At 35.4% G+C, this 27,257-nt stretch overlaps 1 protein-coding gene across 1 annotated transcript in view; it reads left to right on the top strand.

The window, feature by feature from the left end:
- Window positions 1-27,257, top strand: part of LOC120624899 (transient receptor potential protein) — a 56,075-nt gene that overhangs the window by 26,107 nt on the left and 2,711 nt on the right. The window contains exons 4-18 of the mRNA XM_039891679.1: window positions 7,113-7,208; window positions 8,172-8,314; window positions 9,996-10,197; window positions 10,917-11,090; window positions 14,800-14,898; window positions 15,840-15,975; window positions 17,269-17,421; window positions 17,642-17,787; window positions 19,237-19,477; window positions 20,043-20,166; window positions 23,008-23,203; window positions 24,022-24,186; window positions 24,977-25,199; window positions 25,626-25,791; window positions 26,396-26,550. Of these exons, the coding sequence (XP_039747613.1) occupies window positions 7,113-7,208; window positions 8,172-8,314; window positions 9,996-10,197; window positions 10,917-11,090; window positions 14,800-14,898; window positions 15,840-15,975; window positions 17,269-17,421; window positions 17,642-17,787; window positions 19,237-19,477; window positions 20,043-20,166; window positions 23,008-23,203; window positions 24,022-24,186; window positions 24,977-25,199; window positions 25,626-25,791; window positions 26,396-26,550 (2,419 nt within the window). The remainder of the gene's footprint in view (window positions 1-7,112; window positions 7,209-8,171; window positions 8,315-9,995; window positions 10,198-10,916; window positions 11,091-14,799; window positions 14,899-15,839; window positions 15,976-17,268; window positions 17,422-17,641; window positions 17,788-19,236; window positions 19,478-20,042; window positions 20,167-23,007; window positions 23,204-24,021; window positions 24,187-24,976; window positions 25,200-25,625; window positions 25,792-26,395; window positions 26,551-27,257) is intronic.

Raw genomic sequence — 27,257 nt, forward strand, 5'->3', positions numbered from 1 at the left:
ATCCTTAAAGTAACGACGTTGCAAGCGCGATCAATAATGTCATCCACTTAACCTGTGCATGTTAAAACTTTACTTTGGTGACGACATACAAAAACCGCCAGAGTACTTCCAGTAGGTACTTGGTAGTTTATTACCCACGTATACTAATACTTTTCAGCGAGTGCATCACGATTGCTCTATTAGATACATCGGCTGACCACCAGCTCGGAGGGATGATATTGTAAAGGCAGTAGGGAAGAACTGGATGCGGCTAAAAAGCACTAGACCGAGATGGCGTGCATATGAAGAGGCCTCAGTAGACTGAGATTGGCTGATGATGATGATGATGATTAGATACAACATATTTCCATTATTTATTCATAAAAAGGTTTGGTAATAGTATTGAAGAGGTGATAGCGAGATAGATAGTCCACCAAACTGGCCAAGAGCGGTTTGGTAGACTTAACACGACCTTGAAAAAATTATGGAAAACTCGTTGGCGTGCTGATTTCGAGAGAAGCTAACGTATATAAACCCATAAGCAATTACCGCTTATAGCACGATGTTTTAGTCAAACGTATAGATATAACGTAACCTACGTAAAATTTACAAATTTGTTCACAAAGTTATTTATAATAGAGCAGAAACAGTGCCATACAAAGCATGCCTTAAAAGACTCCGAACGAGCCATTTACGTTAAATCTTTAAAATACGATTACTCTCACAAACTGCGGCGTCTGTCAGCTAGTCTTAAAACCGGTTATAGGCAAAACTTCGCGTACTCCAAAATGTAATAAAATTATAACGGTACCAACATCCGTACTAGGATCTAGGAGTATGTAGGACAAAATTAAATAGCCCAGGATATAAATAAATCGATGGCCTAATTTTACAATTCAAGAGAGCATTCATAATTATTGAGGGGGTGTTTGGTTAACATTTAAATTAAAAGATACATATTTCTGTAATTATCTTATTACAAAAATTTATGAATCTTGATATTAACATAAAAATATCTTATTTTATATTGTTGAATTGTTAATTTAAGAATACAGCTATCGCTCATAGCAGTCCAATTGAATCTCGCTATAGTATTGCGTCAGTTATTAATTTTTCTGACAGTCTCTAGTTGGCATTGGTGTGAGGAGCTTACACAAATCTCAGTATCAGAGTATTCGTCTCACATTATTTTGTATTTCACTACAAGTAAACCCTTGACCGCAATCTCAAATGGTGGTTAGTGAAGATTCAGTCTTAGATGGTAGCGGGAAACGGCACTTATATTACTTATAGGAACCCATTATACGCAACTATTGTATCTACGCAACATCGTACTAGTACGCTAAATTGCTTGGTGGCACGTATTTGTCGAAGGATGGTAACCAGCCACGGGCCTTCTACCAGAGCAGAAAAAAAAATAGAAATTATAAATTCCTAAATTGTCTCCGATAACATACTATAAAATATAAATACTTAAACATGAGAAAAGAATAAATATCACAGTGCATTTCACACTTTACTCAAACATCCCCTCAAAAGGGTCCGCTGTCTCTTAGCTCGTTAAGCTTTTAGCTTTGATAAACAAGACGCGACGTTCAAAGCATCGATGCATGTTAATTTGATAGTGAACACTAAATTAGGTCAGTTTCATACACGTGGGATGTGGATTAATGACAATGCAAATGCGAAAATTTCTTGTTTAGTTGTTGTTTAGCACATACACTGAACTCTGTACATAGATCCTGGAGATCGAAAAAGAATACTTTTTATCGCAGTAGAAAATTAAAAGGTAAATGTTCCCGAAAGATATAACAGTGGCCTTAGTTTTGACGATCTCCTGGAGCTATAGTTTTAAGTAGGAACTCCCGGGTTCTAAAACCGGCAGGGGTAGGTTTGGAATTCGTAATATCTAAAATTTTCTCTGGTTTGGTCTCGTGGGAGGCTTTGACCGTGGCTAGTACCCGCCCTACCGACACAGACATGCCGCCAAGTGGTACTCACTTGGCGGCATGTCTGTTCTGGAACAATGAAGCGTAGAAACCAATTAGGGTTTATGGTTATGGTTTTAAATAACTGACTGATTTATTAAAAAATTGAGAGAGAATTTCATCAAGATCGATCTTGTTGAACCGAACAAAGAAACAAACGGACACGGATTCACATTTATAATATGCTGTAAATGGTGCAATAAAGAAACTTACAAACTTAAGAAACCCTAAAAAACCCTCTTTAATTTTTTTTTTCCAACAAACCTAAAGTGTGGATGTATATGTAAATTTTGTACCCTCACCGATATCCCTATCCCTACTAATATTATAAATGTGAATGTAAGTTTGTTTGTTACGCTTTCACGCAAAAACTACTAAACCGATCCACAAGAAATTTTCACATATTCTTGGTAGAAGTGTTAGAAGTAATATAGGTTACTTTTTATCCTCGGTTCCTTTGGGAGAGGGGATGAAAGTGTTTGATGATTTTACACGGTTTGACGGTTATAATATTATGTGATAAATTTTGCACAAACTTTGCGTAGATCTAAATGTGGTTGCAGACAGAGGACAGAGCTCCTCAGCAGACAGCAGCAAACCCCTCATTGAAGGCTTAAGGATACTGAATACTTTAATTTTTTTTGGACTTACAACCAAATTGTATGCATAAAATCAAAAAACAAAATCAAACGCAGACAAAGTCGCGGGCAACAGCTAGTTCTAAATAAACAGAGAAATTGATCGACAGATTGATGAAAAATCTAACTCCACAAAATGTGAGACCACCCTCGGCAGGTGTATACTGCAAATACGAGCAAAGAGGTTTTATTATGGCCTGAAGCTGGCTTTCATTAAGTTACAACCAGCGGGAGTCCCTAACTAAATTATCTTAAAGTATAAACGATAAAAATTTAACATAAACATTGCTAACAACTGATGTTTGTATCTACAAAACTCGAGAATTAGTTTTGAATAAAAATATTAATAATCAATTTTTATTTCAAACAAATTCCATATAAACAACAAAACAAAACGTATTTAAATAGATATTCATAGATTTACTTTAAAACTTTTAACGTGGAAAGTTATTTCTTTTTTTATTCCTAAGCTTTGGAAAACGGGAATTCGCAGCGCAGAGCCAATTCTATGTAGTAAGATATATTTTACATAATTAGATAAGATTGTTTAATCGCTTTGAATGAGATATGTGAGCTCTACTGGAAACACCCAATGAAAATGCTTGTTGCAATCTCACCTGGTTCTAAGTGATGATGCAGTTTAAGATTATATTAACTTTGATTATATACCTGCAAATTCACTTTAAAATTATTTAAATTGAACCTATTGCTTTAAAGTTGCGACGGGTATTGAATAACACGTACGGCAACGACTGGCCGCGAATAACATCGTTTGTAAATAAAAGTGGACCTGGTAGGTAGCGCTGCAATTCGTTTCTAGGTATTTTTAAGATATTAAAACTATTTGGTGCGGATGAAGTTGCGCGGGTCTGTTAGTAAATAAATAAATATACTACGACAATACACAGATCGCCTCCTAGCTCCAAAGTAAGCGTAGCTTGTGTTATGGGGACTAAGATGACTGATGAATAATTTTATGAATAATACGCATAAACACTTATCATATTCAGATAAATACCCAAACACTGAAAAACATTCAAGTTCATCACAGAAACATTTTCCAGTTGTAGGAATCGAACCCACGGCCTTGGACTCAGAAAGCAAGGTCGCTGCCCACTGCGCCGATCGGCCGTTATAATATAAGCACTTACAAACACTTACAAATATCAAAACCAAACTGTGAACAGAATAGGAACAAAGCAACAATGTATTTTACGTACGCTTGTAACATCAATAAATTTGAGGACGTGTTTTATAAGAATGAAAACCACGGAATTGCAACATAAATCCCTCACTCGTAACAGTTTCGATCGATTTATTCAAATTTCATGAAAGCGCCGCGAAATTGATACAAGAATATCCTGGGTGATGAATTCATCAATGCTGAACAAACTTAAATTTCTGAAAGCTGTTTCGAATAATGTGCTCAAACTACTTGTAAACATGTACCTAATTAGAAATTTAAACTGTAAACACCCGACTAAAAGTTATAGATAATAAAAGGCAAAGGTGACTGACTGACTCAACGCACAACTTGACGGATCGGGCTGAAATTTTGCACACAGATAGTTATTACAACATAGGCATCCGCTAGGAAAGTATTTTTGGAAATTCCATCCCTAAGAGGGTTAAACGGGGGATGAAAGTTTGTATAAAATCTTTCATTTATCAATTTATTTTTCAAGTTAAATCCATGAAACTTTGAAATAAACGATACATGTTTCACAAATTTTGATAATTCCAACTCCAAAGGCATCAAATAGGGGATGAAAATTTATATGAAAGTTTCAGATTTTTTAAGTAATTTACGTTCATATTTTTCTATTGACAGCAAGACTTTTTTTAACCTTTGTTGTAAAGATTTACCAAATCATAATTTAGATAAAATTCATAATTTGAATGTAGTTAATAAATATTTGTACTTATTATGAATATGAGTTCAAATTCACCAAAATGGCTAATGGTTTAATTATGCGTTTACCTACAGGGAGCGAGTTAATAAAGCGTTTTAATATGAAGGTACTTGTTAAAGATAATTTATGTGTCATTTTATTACTCTTCGTTACTTTTATGAATATCCGTTTTGTCTGTAAATTTAATTAGGGTTATAGTTAAAAGTCCTATTATAAAGAACTTCTTAATCGATAAAAGAGCTTGGGCGTGAAATTTTGTTGTGCAACCAGGTTGCTCTTCCAATAATTTTAAATTACAATGTGAGATGTTCCTAACATAAAAAAAAACAGTTTGTTGTGGGCTTCTTCTTAGACCAGGACTAGTTTGGAACCCTCTTAGCTTTATTTTTGTTTACGAATATGGTTATCGCCATCATCTCACTATCGTATAATTCTTATGTAATGTACGCATCAAAAGTGCCACCTATGGGCCTACGTGAATAAAAATATTATTGACTTTGACTTTGAATTTTATACTTTAGTTGGTTCGGTAATTTTTTTTGGATCGATAATATTTCTAATCTCAAGATAGATTCCCCAAGATAGATAGAGAGAAGGTTTGAAGGAGACCCTGTAAATCCTTCAAACTTTCGGCCTATCTCCATTCTTCCGTTTCTGTCTAAAGTTCTCGAACGTATTGTCCATCATCAACTTAGCCTCTATCTTACCAGATATGATATTTTAAGCCCCCTCCAGTCCGGTTTTCGTCGTGGTCATAGCACAACAACAGCCTTGATCAAGGTCTGCGATGATATTCGTTTCGCCGTCGACAATAAACTCCTTACCGTATTAGTTCTCTTAGATTTCAGAAATGCGTTTAACAACGTAGACTTTGATCTACTTTTGGCTGTTCTAAAGACAGTCAGCATTTCACCTCACGTTGTCAACTGGTTCCGGTCTTACTTATGTAATCGTCAGCAATGTATTCGTTCGGACAGTAAACTATCTTCCTTTCTTCCACTTCTTTCCGGAGTACCTCAGGGTGGTGTTCTCTCTCCGCTTCTATTTTCAATTTTTATAAACTCAGTGTCATCTGTTTTATCTTCGTCCTATCATTTTTACGCTGATGATTTGCAGTTTTATGCATCGGCGGCTATTGATAATCTTGCCGTTGCCATTGATAATATTAATACTGATTTAAATAAAATTGCGGCTTGGTGTCGGTCATTTGGTCTCCAAGTAAATCCAAGTAAATCTCAAGTAATTATAATAGGCAGCTCTTATTTCCTTTCCTCTCTATCATATAACAGGTTACCACCTGTTCTATTTGAAGGTGCTGTTATACCTTGGAACAGTGCAGTCAGAGACCTTGGGCTAATTTTGGACAATACAATGTCTTGGGTACCTCAAGTTTCTGAAATGAGTCGCAAAATTTTTGCCGCTGTTGGATACTTGAGACGGTGGAAGAAGTTTCTACCGTTAAAAACTAAAATTCTCTTAGCTAATTCTCTTCTATTACCTATTTTAGACTATGCTGATATTTGCTACTTGGATTTATCAGAGACCATGCTCGATAAACTGGAGAGGCTGCAGAACGTATGTATACGGTTTATCTTTGGTATACGTAAGTTTGATCATGTGTCCGAGTATCGTTCTCGGTTAAACTGGCTACCAATTCGATCACGTAGGAACTTGCACGCTCTTTGTCTTTTATATTCTATTTTATTTTATCCTCAGACGCCACCATATTTAAAAGAGCGATTCAACTTTCTTGGTAGCAATGTTCAGTGCTATTTGAGGGCTAAGGATGACAACAGGTTGCATGTTCCTGCCAGTCACTCGCATGCGTATGGAAATTCTTTTACAGTCAAGGTGGTTATACTCTGGAATGGATTGCCAAGAGACATAAGACAGTCTAAATCATTAAGCATCTTCAAAAGTCGTTTAAAAGAATATTATTATCTACGGAGTCATAAACTATTATATTTGCTCGCTATATGTATTTGTGTATATTTATATTTATTTATATATATATTTATATATGTATATATATATATATATATATGTTTATATATGTATGTATTTATTTCTGTATTATTTGTATTTGTATAAGCTGTTTATGTATTATTGTTATATATAGTAGATGTAGTTTATGTTATTTATTTTTAAAATTGCACTATCCCGTTTCCATACTCCTGTTCTTCTTTCATTAAGGGTTGTCTGGAGGAGATCGCTTAAAGCGATAAGACCGCCTTTGCGCATTGTTATTCGTCTTATATTTATGGTTTCAATTTATATTATAAATTGTGTGCAATAAAGAATTTATCTATCTATCTATCTATAGATTCTTCGCCAAGATAGATGACCAGAAGGTAGAGAGACCTTGAAAAAGTTTTTAGGATTTTTAGATTTTCGTTATCGTATCAAGAAATTGTTATTATTGTATAAAATTTCATTAAAGTATTATGATTTTTTTTGATGAACTGAACGGGTGACGCGGCTACCGTTTGTTATATAACTACACAAACCAAGTAAAGCCAAAGACGCCTTCTGTTGGTCTATTTATAGAAACCCCGACTTTTTTTTATATAAACGAAGGTTTGATTTGTTTGCAGGATGCATTGCTGCACGCCATCAAAGAAGAATACGTGGAGGCTGTAGAACTGCTTCTGCAGTGGGAAGAGGAGCACCATGTCGCCGGCGAGCCTTATGTAAGACTAAAAAACAACATGTACTCTCTTGCCACGGGTTGCCTATAAGAGATTGCTTGCAGCAATAAGGCCGCCTTTACATGCCTACTTTTTTTCCTTTTTTTTTTATTCTTGTTGTGTTACATGTATTATTTTATGGTTTGCGTACGATAAAGTATTTCTTCTTCTTCATGTTTAACACTACGATTTAATATTTAAACAAGTTAAAACACTATAAGAGCACCTTAGTTATATTAAGTTGGATTATAGCATGGCTATAAAACATATTAGGATCATGCCTCTACTACTTTTCTTACAAAAAAACACAGTTTTTTTTATCTGTTAAGTGTCAGTTTACGAGTCCCCCAAACTTTAAAATCTGCCGAATCCGTTTCGTAGCTTTAGACGGCGCCTAACGTAGTTAGACATTACATTAGAGAAACGTTTCGTTTATATCTTCTGAGCGATAAGTATCTTTGTATTCTACTCCAGTCCTTGTGTTTCTCTCTATTGGTCCTTTTTTTTCCTATGTAGTTGTGTACAAATAAAGAGTTTAAATAAATAAATAACTCAGTAGGAATTCGATTAAGGCATTTCCTGGGTTTAGAGAACGACCTCCCTGGCGCAACGGTGAGCGCTGTGAATTTAAGTAGGTAGTCCCGGGTTTGTTTTCCGGCAGGGGAAATTTGGGAATTTATAATTCAGAATTTTCTCTGGTGTGGTCTGGTGGAAGGCTTTGGCCGTGGCTAGTTACCACCCATCGACAAAGACGTGCCGCTAAGCGATTTAGCGTTCCGATGCGATGTCGCGTAGAAACCGATTTGGGGTATGACTATCATACTCCCTATCAGGTTAGCCCGCTACCATCTTAGGATGAATCATCAATTACCACCAATTAATTGCAGTCAAGGGCTAACTTGTAGTGGAATAATAAAAAACGTGAAAACGGGCATAAGTCATTTTTTGAATGTTGCTGTTCTCCAGAGTTGGGAGTGCATAGAGCCAGCAGCGGCAACGTTCACGCCCGACATCACGCCTCTCATCCTGGCGGCGCATCGCAACCACTACGAGATCCTCAAACTGCTGCTCGACCGCGGCGCCACGCTGCCCGTGCCCCACGACGTCAAGTAGGTACAGAAACAGCAACGTGTTAACATCACCGTCGCCGCTAACAACCGACAACACGCCATTTTGACACTTCTTTTTTTTTTTTTTTTATTTGGGACAGAAAGCAATTACATATTACAACAATAGCTCTTAAATTTAACAAAGAAAAAAATTGGGGTTTAATATGTAATCCACAACACTATCCACATAATATTGTAAGGAACAGTAGGGCGATACGACGTAGATACAAGTAACACTTACTATGGCGGATAATATTAACTGTAGGTACCTAAAGTACCTAATCAAAAATTGAAATTAGCTGTCATAGCTATTAGCATTAATGTAATGCAAAAAAATCTCTAGTGCTACTAAAAAAGATAAAAAAAAAAAAAACAACAACAAAGGATTTGACTTTGACTTTGACAAAAACACTTTATCGTCATTTTAAGAGGTCGTACATACGAGTACGACTAAAAAGCGAATGAAGCGGTGATAGCCTTGCGGCTTAGGAAGCTTATCTTTCGTGGACACAGCTTTAAACGGTGAAGGAAAACATCGTGAGGAAACCTGCATGCCTGAGAGTTCTCTATAATGTTTTCAACAGCGTGTGAAGTCTACCAATCGCACTTGGCCAGCGTAGTAAACTACAGACTTAACCCTTCTCATTCTCAGAGGAGACCCATGCCCAGTAGTGGGCCGGAATGGGTTGATGATGATGGCATACGACACAACCTTGCCTGGTGGTAAAAGAAATCTAATCCAAAATCATCAGATGGTAAATTTACTTTAGTAGTGCTAACCTTATCTACAGCTTTCCACTAGTGGAAGCGGTGATAGCCCAGTAAGACTTCGACTCCACTTTTGGGGAGGCGAGGTAACTTATGTTCGTTTGTTTAACAATTAAAGTATCACTTGCTTCGATGGCCGAGTGGCGCAGTGGGCAGCGACCCTGATTTCTGAGTCCAAGTCGTGGGTTCGATCCCCACAACTGGAAAATGTTACGAACAGAATGTGTTTTTCAGTGTCTGGCTGTTCATCTGTATATTATAAGTATTTATGTGTATTATATTCATAAAAAAATATTCATCAGCTATCTCAGTACCCATAACACAAGCTACGCTTACTTTGGGGCTAGATGGCATTGTGTGTTTTGTCGTAGTATATTTATTTATTTATTTATTTATTTATTCGACGGTGATCGAGAACATCGTGAGAAAACCTGCGTGCCATTAAGTTCTACATAATGTTCTGAAAGGTGTGTGGAGTCCACCAATCCGCACTGGGCCAGGGTGGTGGACTATGGCTTTAATCCCTTCTCATTGGCGGAGGAGACCCGTGGAGTATAAGTGATGACATCTGATTTTTTATGTTAAAAGAACTAAAAGGATTTATTTTATTGTACCTACTATTTTCTATGTATCCATTATTTTAGACGGCCGATTGGCGTAGTGGGCAGCGACCCTGCTTTCTGAGCCCAAGGCCGTGGGTTCGATTCCCACTACTGGAAAATGTTTGTGTGATGAGTACGAATGTTTTTCAGTGTCTGGGTGTTTATATTCTAAGTATTTATGTATGTTATTCATAAAAATATTCATCAGTCATCTTAGTACCCATAACACAAGCTACGCTTACTTTGGAGCTAGATGGCGATGTGTGTATTGTCGTAGTATATTTATTTATTTATTTATTTTGTAACCCCAGGTGCGGCTGCGATGAATGTGTGAAGTCGTTAAACGAAGACTCACTCCGGCACTCCCAGGCCAGAATAAATGCATACCGTGCCTTAAGTTCTCCTTCCCTCATCGCCTTGTCTTCAGCGGACCCCTTACTCACTGCGTTTGAACTGTCATGGGAATTGGGAAGGCTGAGTGTGATGGAAACAGAATTCAGATCAGAGTACAAGGTAATTTAATATCATGTTTATTCATGTACCACAAGTAGAAAATAGTTCCAACGTACGAGCAAAAAAAGTCAATAGTGGGCACTACACAGACAATAAATAATATGCTCTCGACGGACTTTTTACTCCAACACTGATACATCCTTAAGAATTGTATTCTATCAAAAACATGAATGTGAAAAAGACAAACGAGTTTAGTATTAATAGTAGGTGTGACGTTGACTTCGCTGTCACAAAAATAAGATCTCAATGATAAAATTTATTTACATATTTATTTATTTGCTGAAAAAACTATTGATTATAAATATATATATATATATATATATATATATATTCCTAATACTACATAGTAAAATTATGAACTACATGATTAAAGTACTCATTATTACCTAAAAGTAAAGTCCGGGAAAACTGACGCGGACGGTTTTCGCCGGATTTGTGAAGTCACAGGCAAAAGATAGTACACATATAAAGAAATAAATATAAATAATTGTAAAATAAATTTAAAACAAAATTTTGTGTTACAGCTTGTTATGCTTGCTATGTTAGCTTTTTATAAGTATTTTTGAAGTTCAGCATTTGACCCAAAAAGGAGTCCAAATGGATTATGCAGTTGAATGACTGCTGCGTTGTAGTCAAGTATTTTTTCCGAACTTGCTTTCACACGCTTCCGCGTGTCTTTCACAAAATAACAGCTGTTTAAATATATTTTTTATCACCAGGGTTTAAGACATCTTTGCCAAGAGTTTGCCACCTCCCTTTTGGATCACACAAGAACCTCGCAAGAACTGGAAATCATGCTGAACTACAACCCTTGGGACCTGGACAGCTGGGAGCCTGGTGAAAGACAAACTTTGGGGAGGTTAAAGTTGGCAATCAAGTATAAACAGAAAATGGTATGAAATCATACAATTTTTATATCCACACTTTTAACTTAGGTGTATATGAAGTTAAACCGTTTTTTACCATTTTTTGCATAGAAATATCTGACTTGCATTTTGGCGACATATATGGAATACTCTTCAGCAAAAGCTTTCCTCAGATTAATTAAAAACACCACAACGAATCCAGGTGACGTCGCACGCAGCTAATCTTTAGATGAATTATTTCAAAACAAAAGATACCCTTTAAGTCAGGCGCATTTTACTTTAGGCTGCATCATCACATTCTTAATGTCATTTTAAGTGTATAGTGGTACCAACAATATAAAGAAGACCGCACGGCAGATATGAAAACAATAACTGTGTTTTTATAATCTTTAAACCAAATAATTGTTAAAATAATTATTATTATATAACAATAAGAACTTTTCAATTAAAATACATAGTTATTAGGTATGAAGTGATTATACCAAACACAGTGACACAACAGCGAAGAGCAAGCAGCTGGCTGTATCTTTCTCGCTCGGGTACACTCGGCGGTCCCGAGTTCACCCGATCGAGCCTTTCACCTCAGAGCGTGACGGTTCAGTCTAACTTTACTACCTACAGAAAAATCTGTGTGCTGTGTGCCAAAAGAAGTATTCACTTAAAAAAATATAACAGATACGCGCAGGAAACTATCAGTTTTAATTTTTACTATGAACTCTTTTTTTTAATTTCGTAATACCAAGGAAACAAAATGATCCTAGCTTTAGTTTTAAGTTAACGAATGCGGTTATCACCATCAGTAACATTAGTGTAACATGTTAAATGTATGAACACTTCATAAGTGCCTGTGAAAAGGTTTACATGAATAAAACATTTTATAAATTTTGAATTTTTGATAATTTCCGTTTAACTTTTTATGCATGTAGAAGTAAAAATGATATTTTATAGAAAATATTCGGGCCAGCAAGTCCCAAAAGGATCATAATAATTTTATATTATTTTCTCTTAGCGCTTTTCCGACGCCCGTGTAGCGAGTCGTTATAGTACTTATGATAATCTATAGCTTATGATATCGTAAAGCGCAATCTATTATGACTTTTTTATGAATATATTTAATAGTATAATTTCATTTAAATGTCATAAAAAAAACAAAAACAAATCCATCCCACGGGCAATTTCCACGATGAGAAATGCTAAATTCCATCTAGATCCGTTAAGATTATGATTGCATTATGATTGAAAAAGAAAAATCAATCCAAACATTAGCATTTACAAAATAGAAGGACATGAAAATGAACAAACACTTTACTGCACGTATAACATATAGGAAAAGAAACAGTAAAGAGTATACAGTAAACAATGTAGACATGCGAATGCGGCCTTATTGCTGCAAGCAATCTCTTACAGGCAAATGTTGATATATTACAACTTAAACTTGCTTCTTACTAAGCATAGGCATTGAACTACAACCCTTGCGACTTGGACCGCTGGGAGCCTGGTGAAAGATAGACTTAATATGCCTATCCTTAAGTAACCCTTACTACTTCTTATTAAATACCACTAAGTAAAGATACAAATCAATAGATAATTTAAAATAAATATACGTAATATACAATTTTACAATAAATTACCGGTTGATATCTTGGGGATGTCACTAAAGAAGTTCAAAGTTTGTATTAAGCGAAAGCTTATAGAAAAGTCCTATTATATAAAGGATTACATAAACGATAAAAAAGCTTGGGTAGAACAATTGCTCTAACCAGGTTGCTTCTTAAATATTTTCTAATGACAACGTGAGATGGTGATAACAAAAAAGTGGGCTTCTTCTTAGACCAGGGTGCGTTTGGAAGCTTTAGTTTTAAGTTTACGATTGTAGTTATCGCCATCACTACTCACTGCTATGTACACATTTTGTATATAATCAACGAATCAAAAGTGCCATCTATGTGCCTATTGGAATAAAGAAATATTTGACTTTGACTTTGACTATAAATATCAAATATTATATTTAAATATAAAACATACATAATATATATAAGTAGATTTTAATACATAATTTACAAACAATAATAAAGAATCTACTTCAAATGCCATCACTCAAATAGTATAGTAAGGTAAGTAGTTCTAGAAGTAGAAAAGCTTATTGTGACAGAGGGGGTCCGGAGAATAACTACTGCCATGCTTAATTCTGCGGCCTAGCTCCATTCCAGCTGCATTCCATAGCATTGCTGTATTCCTGTCTGAAGAGCGTGGTTGCTGGTGTAGTGACAGACACATGAGGTTAAACACCTACGCCTCAGATTTTTCACTTCTTTGGTCACGGTCTTTGTAGGATTCCGAAGAGTTGTTTGCGTTGATACCTCCTCCCCTGTTCTCTGACTGCACATCACGTCGTAAATAAATTCCACCCTCATCATCTGGATGCCTGGTATTCTTCTACTGTTCGAAATACCAGATCATTTCTACTGCGCACTTGCAAACTATGGAACAATCTCCCATATAAATTCATATTTTCCAGATATTTTATTAAATTTATTAAGGTTTTTACAAATACGCAAATAATTATTTATTAGTTCATAGTTAGTTATCAAGAAACAATTAGAATTATATTTGACTAGCTCTTACCCGCGACTTCGTCTGCGTTTGATTTTGTTTTTAAAGTATTCAGTATCGCTAAGCCTTAAATGAGTATAGTAGTATATATATAAAACATGTGACTGTAAATTAATTATAGACAAATAATTTGCAATAAAATAAAATTGCGACTATAATTAAAGATCTATGCTATCCTATCTCTTAAGTTAGACCAGACTGCTCACGGTGTGCCAATTTAATTTAAAATCGGTTAAGTAGTTTAGAAGTCCATCACGGACAAACATCGTGACAGGAGATTTATTAAGATAAGATTAATAATCACGACATGGAATTGGTGAGTATTTTTATATAAATGCGACTGCATTATCGATTCACTCCAGTCCAACATGGACTCGAACGATGCAAAGATACCTCCCGGTGTATTCGTAATCACTAGCCGCAGCCGAAGCCTTCCATCAGAGAGGAAATGAATTTTAAGGAAATGTAATTTCTTGTGGCCAATGGAAACATCCTTTGTTTCGGGGTATTTAGCTGCCGCCCAAGATTTGGTATTGCTGCGCGTTTATCACCCAGGGGGCAGTGCCATTTGCTTAGTCTGTCAACTCATATTGACCCAATACCGGCCCACTACAGGGCATTGGTCTCATCCCAAAATGAGAAGGGTTAAAGCCGTAGTCCACCACGCTGGCCCAGTGCGGATTGGTGGACTTCACACGCCTTTAACATCATTACCATTGACGGCCGACTGGCGCAGTGGGCAGCGACCCTGCTTTCGGAGTCCTAGGCCGTGGGTTCGATTCCCACAACTGGAAAATGTTTGTGTGATGAACATGATTGTGTTTCAGTGTCTGGGTGTTTATCTGTATATTGTAAGTATTTATATGTATTATATTCATAAAAATATTCAACAGCTATCTTAGTACCCATAACACAAGCTACGCTTACTTTGGGGCTAGATGGTGATGTGTGTAATGTCGTAGTTTTATTTATTATTATACAGAACTCTCAAACATGCAGGTTTCCTCACGATGTCAATACTACTGTCGACTGTTAGTTAGTGAAAAATGTAATGATAAATATTTGGTGCCATTTATCTACATATGTTTTTGAATGAAATGTAAAAATTTTCATGTTATTTCAGTTCGTAGCGCATCCAAACGTACAACAGTTGCTCGGATCCATTTGGTATGAGGGTTTGCCAGGATTCAAGAGAAAAAGCATCGTTGGTCAATGTGTACAGGTATATATTTTACTCTTTAGCTTGCATAGAGGGAAAACGAGTTATAAATACAATCTCTTACAATGCCTATCCTTAAGTTTTTTATAACTCGTAGCGGAGATTTTCTTCATTTTATATCATCCGCATACCCTGTGCATACCCTCTATGCACGCCACTGAATTTATTATTATTCCATATCTACTTTTTGACTTAGAAAACACGACGGACGCGAGGGAAATAGTAATAGTACTTAGTGCTAGGGTGCAAAGGCGGCCTTATCACTTAAAGAGTATATTACAAAATATAAAATAAACCTACAAAGTAATAATTTTTTAAGCGATGGTTAAACGGGTGAATAAACTCGGGGACGTTTTTCTTAGGGGAGCGAGTTCCACAGTGTTACAGCTCTTACAGTGAATGATTCGTCGGCACCCCGTGAATATTTTTTTCGTAGCTATATTTAATAGTATTAATATTCAGACTTACGTGCCGAGTCTCTGAAGTAGCCCCACGCCCATCTGACGGAATAAGTCAACTTGTACCTTACGATAAAACATTAATTACATATTTAAATTCTTAATAGTGACTTTTTATAAAAAATATTTATATATAGTTAAATCGTTTATCTATTCGACCGCTGAATGGCGCACTGGGCAGCGACCCAACTTTGAGTCCAAGGCCGTGGGTTCGATTCATGTGTGGAAAATGTTTATGTGATTTTTCAGTATAAGTTGTTTATCTGTATATTATAAGTATTTATGTATATCTAGATAAATATATAAAAGAAAGTTGTGTTAGTCACACTATTTATAACTCAAGAACGGCTGGACCAATTTTGATGATATTTGATTTTTTGGATTCCTCTTAGACCGGAATAGGATAATAAGTATTAAAATATAACATTCAACTATTATTTATGTGTCTATTGTCGTAGTATATTTATTTAATAAAATTTGTTTCAGGTAGCGAAAATGGGTGCCATGTTTCCCATATACTGCACCATTTATATGCTCGCCCCGGAATCGGAATACGGTCAATATATGAAGAAGCCATTCGTCAAGTTCATCTGCCATAGCTCCTCTTATATGATGTTTTTAAGTAAGTCTTATACCTTTATTTATTAATTACACATTTTTACAAGCTTTTATATTGGTTACAAATAAGCAATTTCTGTATTTGCCTTTTTTGTAAACCTATATTCGAGAAAATACTGTAAGTCGGACTTAAAGGGGCTGTAGGACTAGCATGCGTCGAGCGAGATAATTTTATCACTACCAGTTACTCTTATTAAAGAGTCTTAAATAGCCCGTAAACCGCAACATTATATTGTACTTAAATAAGTAATGCGGAGAAATAAATAAATCAGTCAATCATTCATTCATCCATTCATTAATTAATTCATTCATTCATTCGTTCATTCATCAATTCACGATGTAATGGGTAGACATAATATTCTCGGGGTGCACATTTTAGCTTTACTGGTTTCACAATATGCATGCGAGAAATTAACTGTTGGAATGGGTGGTAGAAGAATATCAGGCTTCCAAATGATGGAATTTGTTGTTGAGGCGTTGGGTACAGTCATAAAACAAGAATGGTGGGTTTTATATAAACAACTCTCTGAAGTACTCTACCTGTTATGAAGTGGACGGAACACACAGAGTGATCCGAAATATTTTTGTTATAGTTTACATTGGTAACTATATAGAGAGCTTTTAGCATTAACTCATGTTTAATAATGAGTAATGGTAAAAATAACTTCGAAATTAAGTAAAAACCGACCAGACCTCTTCCTGTTGATTTCCAGAACCGAATAGCCCGTAGATAATCACCATTATATTATCGTAAGAATGCAGTCGATTTCTCAACTTTGACCCATTTTTATCGGAAGCACTTTACTAAAATGATAAAGCAAGTTTATTTCCATTGCATTGTGCATTTCGTTGATTGATGTTTCGTAACTATATCTTAAACCCAGTAACTTATTGTTAATATAATTTGAACCACTTGTTTTCCTGGAATAGAAAGTAGCATAGTTAGTAGTAGTTAGTAAGTAGTTACTCTCCGTGCTTTTTACTAGCTCTTTCTATAAATCAAGTCGAAAGGTTAAACAAAAACACTTTCGAATTAATAATATTATATATATACAGGGGCGTGTATAGAGGGTATGCACAGAGTATGCAGATAATATAAAATGAAGAAAATCTCCAGTACGAGTTATAAATACTTAAGGGTAGGCTTTTTATAACTCTTACAATGCCTATCCTTAAGTTTTTTATAAGTCGTACTGGAGAATTTCTTCATTTTATATCATCTGCATACCTTGTGCATACGCTCTATGCACGCCAGTGTATATATGTATTATACCAAACTATTCGTTCTGTACTACAGTGCTACTGTCCTTGGCGTCTCAGCGAGCGGAATATTTAGTATTGGAATGGTCTGGAATATCGTGGCTTCAAGAGCTGGTGGAGTTCTGGAAGAGTCGAGAGAGAGGCGCTTTGCCCGGGATAATTGAGTTCACCGTAGTCCTCTTTGTAGCAAGTAAATTTGAGAACCTAAATAATATTTTGTTGTTAGTAGTAGAAGTTTTTGTGACTATTTTAATTATCGAGCAGGTTAGTAAAATTCAATATTTGCATGACTTTAGCAACATTTTAAACTTAATTACCTATTTGGTAAACAAAATAAGGTTTTAGTATTAATTTTAATCAAAATATTGGTAATAAATTCCAAAATATAATAACATACATTTATTTTTCAGGTTTAGTTTGGGGAGAAATAAGATCACTTTGGGAGAATGGCTTATTGGAGTACATGAGTGATTTGTGGAATATAGTAGACTTCATCACGAACGTATTTTATATAGCTTGGATAAGCTTGCGGTTTTCTTCTTGGTACATCGTGCAAGTAAGTTATGGCATATAAGAATATTTGAATTATGGTTTCGTTCAAAGTCATTTTTCACAGATAGACGGTGCTATTCCACGCGCATTTTTTATTTATTTCGCTGAAACCGTTATTTTCACTTTAACCTCTGTCCTTATCCAGGTTAACACAAGCTAAAATTTTAGAATTTTTATGCAATTTCACTTCCGCTTCACTTACCTTGTACACTTACCTTGTTACTGTACCCTTGTCGGGAGTAGGGGGAGCTATTATTCCGATCCATCTCCTGGAGGAGACAGAGACCAAAAGATTATGTTAAGATTATGTTAAGAAACAGGAATATGTAGATAAGGAAACACTTAATATCTCTATAAAAGAACTATCTCTACCTGTTATCCTAGGTAGTTAGGAAGTAGGGAAGTTTTATTTTTATTTTATTTTACCGTATATGCATGCAGAAATATATGTTTTCCTTATTTGACTCTACTAAGTTAGTTTGTTTTTATGTTTATCTAGTTTTTATAGCGAAAGCGAAATAATGTCCCACCCAATTCCATTTTCTATGGACATTTATGATAGGTATTTACCTCCCATGTTTTATAAGTTATACTTCTTTTGGCGCGTTAGGGAAAAATAATGAAGGTAATTTATTTCGATGCGCGCGCATACTGTCACAAAAACCCGACAACCTGAAGTTAGCTATAAGGTTTGACAACGTACACCTTACATTGTCAAAGTCTGCGGGCTCATTTCGGTGATTTAATTGATTTAATTTATGGAGGGTAGAGGTAAGGAGAGTCATCTTATATGGGAGAAAAGTAGAAAAAGTGTCCAGTTGTATGCGCTAAATAACAGTTCAAAAATCCTCCACAATGGCGCTGGTGGATGCACTGGGTATGGTATGAATGTAGCAATCGTAGATGAATTGAAGTATGCCGAGTTAAAAAATTTAATGTCATTATCGACTAAAGTAGTTAATTATTGAGAATTTCAACAACTTACGTTGTACAAAATATTGTGGTAAATATAACCTTACTTCCTTGTTTAATTTCAAGCCTACTCTAACAATATTTGGTTTGGCGCTTCTTTTAAGAGTTACCTTGATGCAAATGTGCGCCGCCATCCTAATTTAATACATTTTGACGACACTTTTTCAAATACACAGATGATCCTCCTTATCTCTACCCTCCATAATTTAATTGTACAAAAATCTCAAATTTTAATGTCGAGTGACACCTGGTTGTCCGATAATGAGTCTATAAAACTAATCTAATATAAAATATATTATAAAATATATACGTAATTATAAAACTGTCAATGTATTAAATACCTTCCGTCGTTTTTTCGAAATATAGTATAATTTCTAACGCGTGTACATAAGTGGACACACGCTTTTTTTTTACTATTCAGTGAAAATTTCATACTGGCTCTAATAACAGGCATAACCACTCTTGTTTCTTGTCTATCTAGAGGGACTTTCATAGCGGCAAAGATCCATGGTACCCACGAGAACGCTGGGACTCATTCGATCCGATGCTGCTCTCGGAAGGTGCCTTCGCCGCTGGCATGATCTTCTCATTCTTGAAGCTGGTGCACATCTTCTCCATCAACCCCTACTTGGGACCGCTGCAAGTGTCCCTGGGCAGAATGATCATCGATATCATCAAGTTCTTCTTTGTGTACATGCTCGTGCTGTTTGCCTTTGGATGCGGTAAGTTTTATTTATAAGCTTTTCAAGGGAAACAAACAGTACTATTATACATAAGAGTAATGCCGTATTTTTATATCACATAAAACAATGAAGTTTCCACAGCTTAGAAGAAAAAAATATGAATTAACTTACAGTGCAATATACTAGATTACATAAAATTAATAATTCTTTAAATGTAAATTTAACACAATTCAACAATAGACAGAACTAGAATAGATAGAACTTTTTAAGAGACATCTTGGAGATGTCTCTTAAAAAGTTCAAACTTTGTATTAATGTACGTAAGCTTATAGAAATTTCCTATTATAGTTTAAAGGACTACGTTATCGATATAAAAGCTTGGGTGTGAATTATTGCTCTAACCAGGTTGTCTCTTCTAATAATTTTAAATGACAATGTGAGATGGTGTTAACAAAAAAAAAACCTCCGGCTAAGCGTGTTCTGTTCTGACAAGGAGGCTTTTGGAACTCTCGTAGCTTTAGTTTTTGGATTTGGTTATCCCCATCATCGCCGCTTCGCATAAACATAAGTATTCTTTATTTTTTTTTTCTGTATTATTTGCTAGGTCTAAACCAGTTACTTTGGTACTACGCTGAGTTAGAGAAGAAGAAATGTTATCACCTGCCGAGTGGTGCCCCAGATTTTGATAATCAAGAGCGAGCTTGCGAGATATGGAGACGCTATGCAAAGTAAGCAGATATCCAAATTTTCTTACACTTTTCAACGTGATCATTATACAGAAGTGTACACGATTAGTCGTGTATCGTATGCCCCTTTTAATTTCTCAGAAGTCCTTGAAAGCATATCTATCTTTTAAGGTTGACTTATACCAGAATTAAGAACATATAGAAACCGTGTATACGATTAGTCGTGTATCGTATGCCCCTTTAAATTTCTTAAAGAAAGTCTGCGATGGCATGTCTATCTTTTAAGATTGTCTTATACTCGGACGAAGACGCGAGGGACCGCTAGTTATAAATAAAATTATTCATCAGTCATCTTTGTACCCAAAATATAAGCTACGCTTACTCTGGGGCCAGATGGCGATGTGTGTAGTGTCGTAGTATATTTAGCAATATTAGTATTGGAGCATTAAAACCACTCCACTTTAGTAGCTTTTCTCGAACAGACGGTCTTCAATCATTTAGCAATTGACAGCAATTATTTTACCCTTCATGTTAATTATACGTTTACCAAAAAATTGGGTAAATGGGAATGAATGGGGGGAATTTTGTGAGATAGCAACATTCCGCATGTGCGAAATAAGACGTGCTCGGCCCGTTTTCTCTGTTATAAATCAGGCTTAGACCAATAGGCTCCTTACTTAGCCATACTTTTTAATGAATGTGTTGATAGAGGTACTTTTCCAAATTTAATGAAACATAGTAAACTTATACCTCTATTTAAATCTGGCAATAAAAACGACATTAACAATTACAGACCCATTTCAATCTTACCAGCTCTTAGTAAGGTCTTTGAAAAAATTATATTAAATCAACTTTTGAATCACTTCAATGTAAATAACTTACTACATCCGGAGCAGTACGGTTTTACTAAAGGTCGTAGCACCACGGATGCAGGCGCTAAACTTTTAAAACATGATCTATCCAAAGCATTCGATTGTGTTGATCATAAAACCTTGCTTCTTAAACTAGCCCATTATGGTATCAAAAACGTTGCACTAAATTTGGTTGCCTCTTATCTCAGTGACAGAACCCAAAGGGTTTGCATAAAAGACATTAAGTCGCAGGGGTCGGCTACGTCAATGGGTGTCCCACAGGGTTCAATCTTGGGTCCCTTTCTATTTTTGGTGTATATAAATGACTACCACACCATGTCAGTGAAACCTGTGACATTGTACTGTTTGCAGATGATACATCTCTAATTTTTAAAACTGATAGAGGTAGAGACAACTCTGACGATGTAAGCCGTGCTATGTCGCATGTGTCGCACTGGTTTACTGTCAATAATTTACTTTTAAATGCAAAAAAAACTAAGTGTGTGGAATTTATTTTACCAAATGTAAAGAAAGTTAATAAAAATATAATAATAAATGGAGAATCACTAAAAATGGAAGATTTCACAGTTTTTCTAGGCATGACCTTGGATTGTAAGCTTCAGTGGGGTACCCATATAGATACACTAGCAGGTAAACTAAGCTCGGCTGCCTACGCCGTCAGGAAAATTAGACAGATTACTGACGTAGAAACAGCAAGACTTGTTTACTTCGCGTACTTTCATAGTGTGATGTCTTACGGGATCTTAGTATGGGGCAAAGCTGCTGATATTGAAACTATATTCATATTGCAGAAAAGAGCTGTACGGTCAATATATAAACTTAAATCACGTGAATCCCTGGTATACTTACGGTAGCCTCACAATATATTTATAACAATATAGTATTTGTAAGACAACACATTAGTCTTTATAAACAAAAAGTGGATATAAACAGTCGACTTACAAGAAATGGTCATAAATTAGTGACATCTGCATATCGTCTGCGAAAGGTGCAGAAGTCATTTGTGGGATTAAGTATACGCTTTTATAATATGATTCCTAAGGTAATTTTGGACCTACCAATGCATAAGTTTAAAGAATGTGTTAAAACACATTTATTACAGAGAGGTTATTATACAATTGATGAGTTTCTTAATGACAAGGCTGCTTGGAAGCATCCGCCTACGCTTTCATCTCTCACAAGATAGAAAAATGAATGTTAAAATGTAAAATGTAAATTTTTGATGTTGGAAAAGAGCAACTGCTGTGTTTCTTGCCGGCTTCTTCTCGGTAGAATCTGCCTTCCGAACCGGTGGTAGATTCACTACACACGGACAGACTTGACGTTTCAAAAGTGCTTGTATTAGGCCTACTTGAAATAAATGAATTTTGAATTTTTTTTTTTTTTAATTTTTTTATAAGGCCACCAATGAAGACTGTTTGAAATTGGGGTTTTTTTTTTCTTGTGAAAGCTTCCGCTGCGTGCGCTGCGTAAACGTTTAAGGTTGACTTATTCACGAGGGACCGCTAGTAAATCAAAATAAATACTGCGACATTACACACATCGCCATCTAGCCCCAAAGTAAGCGTATCTTGTGTTACGGGTACAAAGATAACTGATGAATATTTTTTTTGAAAAATATACATAAATCCTTTTGTTTATACAAAATAAAATATACGATTACTTGACGTAGTCTTACGTTTTGTATCAAAAATGACGATACAGGGGAGAGCACTGATAGTAGTACGAGTTTTATTTAACTCAGTTTACGTATCAGTGATTCAACCAAACATAGTATTAAGCTATGATTCTGTCACTATTTAATAATCCTATGATTAAATTATTTTATAATTACTATTATTATAAATACTTATAATATATAGATAAACACCCAGCTACTGTAAACCATCTTGTTCATCCAGATAAAATTACCAGTTGCAGCAGAGAGTCTTGGATTCAGAAAGCAGGGTCGTTGCCACCTGCCCCAATCGGCCGCAAATTATTGTATTCTAACCTAATTTATCTTTTACAGCTTGTTCGAAACATCACAATCTCTCTTTTGGGCGTCCTTTGGCCTCGTCGACCTTACCACCTTCGAGTTAACAGGAATCAAAAGCTTCACTAGATTCTGGGCACTATTGACATTCGGCTCGTATTCCGTGATCAATATTATTGTACTTCTAAACATGCTTATCGCTATGATGTCCAATTCCTATCAAATTATTTCGGTAAGTGATACATGGTATATGGAAATTAGAAATAGAAATAGGGACAAAACAATTTCGAAATCTCTGAAGGCCAGGCGAATGTAACCTAATCACCCTGAAATGACTAAATGAATTTTAAATAAATTTTAAATACTGATAGACTAATAATTTAACTTTAACTAATACTTTATGTACTAAGATATTTATTGTTTAGAGTATTGTTTTGTTTTGCGTGAAAATATAAGATTTTATAGAACTTAAATTGCGAGCTGAGTGAATAGTTGAAAGAGCACTTTACGAGAAAATGACCGTTAGAAAATAAGACTCTGTTTTTCAAGATTATCATCATCATCGACAACCCATTACCGGCCCATTACAAGGTACGGGTCTCCTCCCACAATAAGAAGGGGTTGAGTTCGTAGTCCAACACGCTAGCCCAGTGCGGATTGGTGGACATGATAATATCTATGCAATAATTATTTTAAGAATATTGCTTAAAAAGTTGTCAGTCAAATCAAAACTTTAAAGTTGGTTAAGTCAAAATGTGCTAGTGAATATTTTCCCTGAAGTATGAAAATAAATAATCTCATTATCCACCCACTACCGACCCACTGCGGAGCAAGGGTCTGCTCCCAGGAGAAGAGTTTAGGCCGTAGTCCACCACGCTGGCCAAGTGTCAGGGGAGAAGTGACAGGGGGGTGGTAGACTTCATAATATGCCTTTAGAACATTATTGAAACTCCCAGGCATGCAGGTTTCCCCACGATCTTTCCCTTCAAGTTTAAAGCAAGTGATATTTTAACTTCTTAAATCGATGATTAATTTATTTTCATCTTGCAGGAAAGATCGGATATGGAATGGAAATTCGCGCGAAGCAACCTGTGGATGTCCTACTTTGAGGATGGCGATACCGTGCCTCCACCTTTCAACATCATCCCCACTCCCAAACATATGAACAACTTGGTGGCACGGATGTTTGGGAATAAATCAAGGGGGTCAATAATTGTAACTAGATTCTTCTTTTATTTCATTACGTTCAACAACATTTTTTATGACTGATTTAAAAGCGGAAATATTATTAAATAGCTAACGATATATAAGATCTTTAAAGCTAAAGATATATAAGAACCTCATATTTCTAAAAAATCATGCAATAAATTTCTTTTATTTTTCCCACCTTGCCGCGCCGAAGCCTCTAATGGAGAACTCTTAGGTATGCGTGATGCAGGTTTCTTCACGATGTTTTCCTTCACCGTTGAAAAATATGATATTTTTCTTATTTAAGACACACAATTATGCATGTTAATTTACTTTAATCTAAATGCTTTCTATTTAGTAAACCTATATTAAAGGATAAATAATATAATTGATTACAAAATATTTTCTCTAAATTAAAAATAGTTATAAAGTTTATGAAATAATTCAATTCAAGCAAAGCTTTGTTCTTAAACTGTTTCAAATATTTTGGGCCTAACCTGTTAAAGCGCGTCTTAACTTAATAAATAAATAAGCCATTTAATCCCAAGTAATATATTAAAATCGTATACTAAGAAAATAAAGAAATAAACAAAATGAAAAAAATCTAAATAATAAACATGCATTAAAGTTAATTCATCTGCGGGTAAAGGCCTCCTTCATCTTGCACCACTGCACTCTATTGGTGGCGAGCCTCGTCACAGTAAGCGCGTCTTAGGCTACTAAAATATATCTCATTATGTACCGTCGTTACAGCGCAGTATATGCGCGTTTTAGTGGCATAAATACCGTCATGCGCAAAGATTCTTTAATTCTTCAGAACAAGTCACGAGAAAAGGCAAGACAACAGCATGAAGGTATTATGCGTATACTAGTCAGAAGATATGTAACAGCTGAACAAAGGGCAAGAGACGAGGTTGGAGTTACCGAAGATGACGTCATGGAAATAAGACAAGATATATCGACACTGCGATTCGAGCTCATAGATATACTGGCAAACAACGGAATGAAGACTCCTAGAATTAACAGTCAGGATACAACAAGTAAATAACTTTTTAAATTATTTCATTCATTAATTATTATGAAATGAGTTTTCACTGCTTCACTCTACACTATACTCGACAATTATCCATCCAATATCCATTTTTCACCCTCTGTCGTTTTCTATTATAATTTTCAAACTTTAAGAATGAGTTTAAAGCATTTTCTTCTTACTCTTCTACTCTTCTTCTATTAATTTTTTTAAGTATAACTAAAATAAACAACAAAATAAATTTGAAATTACAATAATTTTCAGGCATAAAAACTCATCTTGCCTTAATATCTCCCACAGCTAGGGCCGAGGAACTGCTTTTTTGAGAGGGTCAATGGAATAGGTCTGATGGAGATGTGATATCAAGGAGATCAACAATTATCGATATATCTGAATGAAAGATATGATGATATATTTATATACATTGTTCTTACAGTTGCAGGCAAGAAGGGTAAAGTGATGGAGAGACGAATTCTGAAAGACTTCCAAATCGGAATCGTCGAAGGAATAGTTAAGGATGTCATATCGAAGGAGAGCAAACCAAAGGATGTGTTCAGCCAGATCGCTAAAGCTATTGGACGACGAGGAAGTGATGCTGAAAAGTTAGTGACTGTGATCTTAGGATTTTTATCGTAGATGTTTTATTTGGCTCGCGTTTGAAGCAAATGAATGTCATAAATAACACCGCAAAAATATTTTTTTGCGTGTCTCTTTATTGAAGAAGTTACGACAAAATATTTTTAATCAATTAAATAAGTTAGAACTGATTCAGATATTAGACTTGTTGCTTTTCCCTACAAAAGTCAGAAGAATTATAATTAAAAAATATATATACTCGTGTTGTGCACTAGCACTAGTCGTAAGCTTATATATATAAGATAAAAAAGCTATGTTATAAACTTCTCTAATATCATATCTAAATATAAATTGACTGTCCGATGGTGATAACAAAAAAATCGGTTTTAGTTTGGTGTGGGCTGTTCATAAAATAGGCGCGTTTAGAACGCTCCTATATTTAGTTTTATGTTAACGAATGTAGTTACACCTCACAATAATGGTCACATATAAGTTCCTATCAACACTTCATAAGTGCCTGTATTAGGCCTACATGAATGAAGAATTTTTTGAATTTTAATTTTGAATTCAGTAATCAGCAGTATTTTTGAGTGCTTAAGGTTTTTAACAGTGTTTACTCATTATCTATAGGAAAAAAGACTGGAATGCTCAAGTACGCAGGAGTACGATCAGACGTGACCCCATCGGTTCCACCTCGGAGGCAGAGAAACGAAGCAGGCAGTCGCTACGTGCTCATATCTTGGATAATGTGCAAGGACGCACTATCGATCCACAGAAACTATTACGTAAGAGAATGTTGTGCCAAGCTATTATTTTTGCATTGAAGCGGTGTAAACTATAAGCGTTCTAAAGTAAAGTATAGGTCATGTTTAAATAATATTTTGTTAAAAAAAGTAAATTATTAAGTCACAATAGCATATTTGTAAGAAATGAATAACGCTACAACATGAACAATAAATTACGCTTAGTACGTTATTTTTAATCACCTCGAGATTTTTCGAAGTTCAATTAGAGCATATATGAATATCTATCTTTTAATCGAGTAACTTAGAACGGACCGATCAAAAAGGGCATAGAAACAAGTTAGCAACCCACTTCCTGAGTCCAAAGCCGTAGGTTCGATTCCCACAGCTGGAAAACATGTTTGTGAACATGAATGTTTTCAGTGTCTGCATGTTTATCTGTTTAACCTAAGTTAACTAAAGGTTTTTCAAAAATCAATTAGAACATGAATAGATCTATCCTTTAATCGACTTACTTAGAACGGACCGATAATAAAGGGCATAGAAAAATTTAGCGACCCTACTTTCGGAGTCCAAGTCCGTGGGTTCGATTCCCACAGCTGGAAAATGTTTGCGTGAAAAACATGACTGTTTATCAGTGTTTGGATGTTTATCTTTATATTATATATTATTCATATAATAATATTCATCAGGCGTCTTCTTACCCATGGCACAAGCTGCGCTTACTTGGGGGCTAGATGGCGATGTGT

This window comes from Pararge aegeria, chromosome 7 (genome assembly GCF_905163445.1).
Source record: "Pararge aegeria chromosome 7, ilParAegt1.1, whole genome shotgun sequence".
NCBI classification, from domain to species: Eukaryota; Metazoa; Arthropoda; class Insecta; order Lepidoptera; family Nymphalidae; genus Pararge; species Pararge aegeria.